Here is a 5,137-nt window from a genome sequence, read left to right on the forward strand (position 1 = left end):
TTATATTTTTAGGGTAGCAAATCACGCTGGGTATAACTAGTTTAATACATGTATAACAATGAAAATCTAATTCAGCAAAAACCAGAATGTCTGGAACTTAATATGGACTTTTGAACTTATATGTTATAAGATTGGTTCTAAATAGGATGAAAATTATGAATTGTTATTAGCTAGCTAGTTAGTTAGATACTTAGTTAGTAAGTTAGTTAGTTAATTAGTTAGTTAGTTAGTTAGTTAGTTAGTTAGTTAGTTAGTTAGTTAGTTAGTTAGTTAGTTAGTTAGTTAGTTAGTTAGTTAGTTAGTTAGTTAGTTAGTTAGTTAGTTAGTTAGTTAGTTAGTTAATTAGTTAGTTAGTTAGTTAGTTAGTTAGTCAGTTAGTTAGTTAGTTAGTTAGTTAGTTAGTTAGTTAGTAATTTAGTTAGTTAGTTAGTTAGTTAGTTAGTTAGTTAGTTAGTTAGTTAGTTAGTTAGTTAGTTAGTTAGTTAGTTAGTTAGATAGTTAGTTAGTTAGTTAGTTAGTTAGTTAGTCAGTTAGTCAGTTAGTCAGTTAGTCAGTTAGTCAGTTAGTCAGTTAGTCAGTTAGTCAGTTAGTCAGTTAGTCAGTTAGTCAGTCAGTCAGTTAGTTAGTTAGTTAGTTAGTTAATTAGTTAGTTAATTAGTTATTTAGTTACATAATTAGTTAGTTAGTTCGTAAGTTCGTTAGTTAGTTAGTTAGTTAGTTACGTAGTTAGTTCAATACTGCCTATTGATTAATTCATAAGTAGGGTACTTCACACTTGCCAAATATTTAAATAGACATCAACGATCAGTCGCTCCTTCACATAAATGAGCATCATACATCAAATGAGTGATGATGACGTTTTTTCTGAGAGTGATGTCTTAACACGATTTTTGTTGCTGTTATTTGTATTATAAGTATTATTTAGTTGTTTTCGTATACGTTTTATTGACTAAGTATTCGGTTGGCAAAAGTTTTTGTTTTTGATTTAAGAAAAAAAAAAAACAACACTAAACTTGCGATCATTAAGTTTTTAGTCTTATGGCAAACGTTGAACGGAGCGGTTCGTTGTTGTTTTAAATTCATAAAAGCAAACTCGGTCGAATAAATTTAAATATTAAATAATTTATATGAATCACTTATAAATTTGTTTAAATATTATATAGAAAAATATTATTTATTTATAAAACAAAATATAAAATAAAATGAAATTATTAAATAAATTCAAACACCTCTTTGTAGAGGTTTTACTAATCGTTTTATTGATCAATTTGACAAGCTGTCATATGCAAGAGGCACCTACCACAGCGCCCGCCACCCAGACACACTGGCAGCGACCAGTGCAGCACGCAACGCGCAATACGGTAACGCGTTGGAAAGTGGTAGGTTTTTGAATAATTAGAAAAAAAAACGTTAATTATAAATATCGTTATTTATAACAACAAAATATTACAAAACGTGCATTAAAAGTTCAATGTTCTTTGAGTCGAAGCTTTGTTTTGTGTAGTGAAGTGTTAATTAAATAAAAATTCTTTTAAAACAAGTTACACAGAAATTAAATTTGAAAATAAATACAAAATAACTGCGTCATGTTAAAAATATTTTTGAAATAAAAAGAAAGAAATTAAATAAATAATAAAATGTTTTAATAAAAAAGAAATAAATATAAAAACTGTTAATGTTTCTAAATTAAAAAAAAGAAATAAAAAAATTTATAAAAAATATTCTTTGTTCTTTAAATTAAAAAAAAAAAAAAATATTATAAAGAGGAACATATAAAAAGTTGCTAAAAATATGTTTTTTCTTCTCCGTGAATTTCTGGTGTGATTTAAATCTAAATCACATTTCATGTTAAACAAGTCTTTTAAAACAGTTTTTTTTAAACATTCAAAATTTACGCATGTGAAGCCAAAAAATACAACACAAAACCACCTAAATGATCTTGAAAAATAAAAAACAAATTTATAGATAAATTCAGATTCAGACAAGTTTAACCACTTTACAGATAAGAATTCGATTTTTTAGTTGTTTTAGTAAAAGAATTGTGTTTATTTTTTAATTCAAGTTTACAAATCAAGCTTAAATAATAAATTAATGCGAAAAAATCCTAAATAAATAAAATATATATTTGTCTTTATATGTGTATTCTTCTTTTAGAATCAAACTCCTTCAACATCGTCGTCTGTCTCAACAAACCATAACTGTGATTATAAAGAATTAATAACGAATTTACATGATCGCGTTAGCTTATTGGCCACAGTGGATGAGGATCTACGCAAACGCTTGGATAATATTGAAAAGAAGTGAGTCACTAATATTGTTTTTTAAACTTGTGTTTAGTTTACAATTAAATTAATTTACATATAAATAAAATTACTCGTTATGTTGGTTGAATATTAATCACTGAAGATCACAATAGTTGCAACTATTTAAAGTGTTAATAAAATATCGGTTTAACGATATTGAAAATAATAAAAATAAAATTTAAACGATATTGTTTACAGTGGATTTAATTGCTACTGCTATTCCTGTTTCGATTTTAATGTTTTTTATATAGTACACACTGCTTATGCTTCACTATCCTAAAAATAATTGTCCAATTCACAATTGTTGTCCTATCGTTGTAGCATTGTATGTCATAAAAATTTTTCCGATGAAACTTTTTGAAACTTTGACAACTATATTTATATATTTATCAATGGTTTATAAAACAAATTTGGTTTGGAAATTTGTCTTATAAACCTTTGATAAATGTTTATTAATAAAGACCCTTAAGCAGTAAACTTTATTCATATTTGATCAAATTTGATCAAAAGAAATTATTTTTATAATAAATTGACTAATAAATTGTTGTTAAATGTTTATGAACAAGGCCCAGATTCTTAAGTTTCTAAGATATACACATTTTTTCTTGCACTGTTGATAGTTCGCCCATTTAACGCCCCAAATGCTCATGTTTATGTTAAAATTCTTTAGGGTTCTACTTTCTCGATATTTAATCTATAAATGAAACACCATACTCACTATTGCTAGACGGGCTTGTAGTGTGCTTCTTTTAATTGAAGAAAAATTTGTTTCAATTAAACTTAGTTTCCTTTAACGTAATTCCTAAGAATGTTATTTCCTAAATACTAACTTTGATGAATACCTGACAGTCCATTCGAAACTGTCCAGAGTTTTGCTGTTCTCTCCAAATGCTTTACATTCGTCTGAATCCAAACGTCCAATTTTGTATAGCTGTACTCATAAACCTATGTGTCCATTCAGACTTGCTCATTTTGAGCAGATTTCCTGTCTTGCTGTCCAGTGACGACAATCCAATACAATCAAATATTAAAATTTATCACCTGATATCTCCCTAATTGCCTTTTGGCTGTTGGTAAATACTTATGTTAAGCTTTGTGAAAACTATATTTATTCTAATCCAATTTTAAATTTATATTCGACGAAATTTATATATTCATATTCAAATACATATAAGGATCAGTATGATTTTGCGAATGAAGGCTTGCTTTGGAAATTGGGTCAATAATAGGCCGAATAATTTCGATTTTCGAGTGAGTGATAAATATCGAATAACAGTGCATAGTTTTCACAAGTGATTTTTTGTGAGAGGAGTTATATGAAGCCTAGAGTCAATTATAATTATATAGTCAATTATGAAATTTCGAAGAATGATTTTGGCTCATTCAGAACTTGTTTGTGTCAAATTTCAGCACTCTACTTTTATTTGCAAAATATGAACCGATTTCGCAGATTTTTTAGCCTTCTAGCTCTTATAGTTCGAATCATTTGGATGCGGTTATTTTTTTTTTTTATGAAATGTTTTTGGAAAAATATTCGCAACATTTTCAACAAATAGTTGTTATTAAACAAACAATAACATAATGATATTAAAACACCTTTTACACGAGCACACAAGTAAAATAATTTCGCGAAGACGAGTACGGATGGAATTGTCTTAATGCAATATATATTTAGTACCCTTCCCAATATAGTGGTGTAGGGTATAATAAAACCATCGTACATTAACAGAAAATACAGATAAAAAATATGACAGTCGTATGTCTCTCTTCATATTTTGAAATGATTCAAAAAAAGAAAGTCGCATTCGATCAGGGATATGTTTATATGTAAACACAAAGAAGGAGAAGAGAACAGCTGCTTTTATCATACTTTATTATTTAATGTCAATCGTGTAAACACAAAAAATATATATAAAACTACTTTTATACTCTTTTTTAGTCATACATAATTTCATTTTACTTTTTATATTAGATTTTATGTACGTTAAGTGTGATCGTGTAAAGGCCCCTTAAGTAATAATATGTCTTATTTCTTTTACCGTAATTTTGTCTTAAGAAGATGAAAGAAAAAAAAAAACACCCAACATGACATTTAAAATTTCGCTCTTTTATTTGTTTTCAAGCGGCTTACACATTGTTCAAAAACCAAATTTCACATCTCTTTTGCAATTAATTTGTGTAAGAAATACCCTACGACAAGTTTTTATTTCCGTATTATTTATTGGCTGTAGATCTACATTCATATGTATGCTTTTATGTTTGTTCTTTATTAAATTCTAAAACAATTTATACAATCGTGTGTGCTAGTTGTTGACGCGGTAGCATCTTAACATGAAGATATTGCTAGCATTATAACATTTTCCACAATTTTTTTCCTGTATAAAGACCTTATGTTTGTTATTGAATGTTGCTAATATTAGTCCAGGATTTCTCCATTTTCACAATACAGTTTTGAAAAACTACACTCATATATAACTCTACCCGAAAAAATGGCTTCTATAGAATAGTATTTAATCTACTATATATAGTCCAGTCTATAGTCTAGTCTACAGTCTAGTTTATAGTATAGTTTGTAGTCTAGTATAGTCTATAGACTAGTCTATAGTATAGTCTAGCCTACAGTATAGTCTAAAGTCTAGTCTATAGACTAGCCTGTAGTCTAGTCTAAGGTCCAGTCTATAGTATAGTCTACAGTTTAGTCTATAGTCTAGTCTATAGTTTTGTCAATAGTCTTGTCTATAGTCCAGTCTATAGTCTAGTCTATAGTCTAGTCTATAGTCTAGTCTATAGTCTAGTCTATAGTCTAGTCTATAGTCTAGTCTATAGTCTAGTCT

At 27.7% G+C, this 5,137-nt stretch overlaps 1 protein-coding gene across 1 annotated transcript; it reads left to right on the forward strand.

Moving 5' to 3' along the window:
* The first annotated feature begins 1,034 nt into the window (after positions 1-1,034).
* On the forward strand, positions 1,035-2,324 carry LOC124419915. Its single transcript, XM_046950954.1, has 2 exons — positions 1,035-1,379; positions 2,155-2,324. Exons 1-2 carry the CDS (start codon positions 1,203-1,205, stop codon positions 2,302-2,304), a joined length of 327 nt encoding a protein of 108 aa, XP_046806910.1. The 5' UTR covers positions 1,035-1,202; the 3' UTR covers positions 2,305-2,324.
* Positions 2,325-5,137: the final 2,813 nt, after the last annotated feature.

This window comes from Lucilia cuprina, chromosome 5, assembly GCF_022045245.1.
Source record: "Lucilia cuprina isolate Lc7/37 chromosome 5, ASM2204524v1, whole genome shotgun sequence".
Lineage (NCBI taxonomy): Eukaryota > Metazoa > Arthropoda > Insecta > Diptera > Calliphoridae > Lucilia > Lucilia cuprina.

Excerpts from the sequence above, each read along its gene's own strand:
- LOC124419915 (XM_046950954.1), top strand. The coding sequence starts at position 1,203 with ATGAAATTATTAAATAAATTCAAACACCTCTTTGTAGAGGTTTTACTA. Across the intron at positions 1,380-2,154 it reads CGGTAACGCGTTGGAAAGTG|AATCAAACTCCTTCAACATC; the intron begins GTAGGTTTTTGA and ends TTCTTCTTTTAG.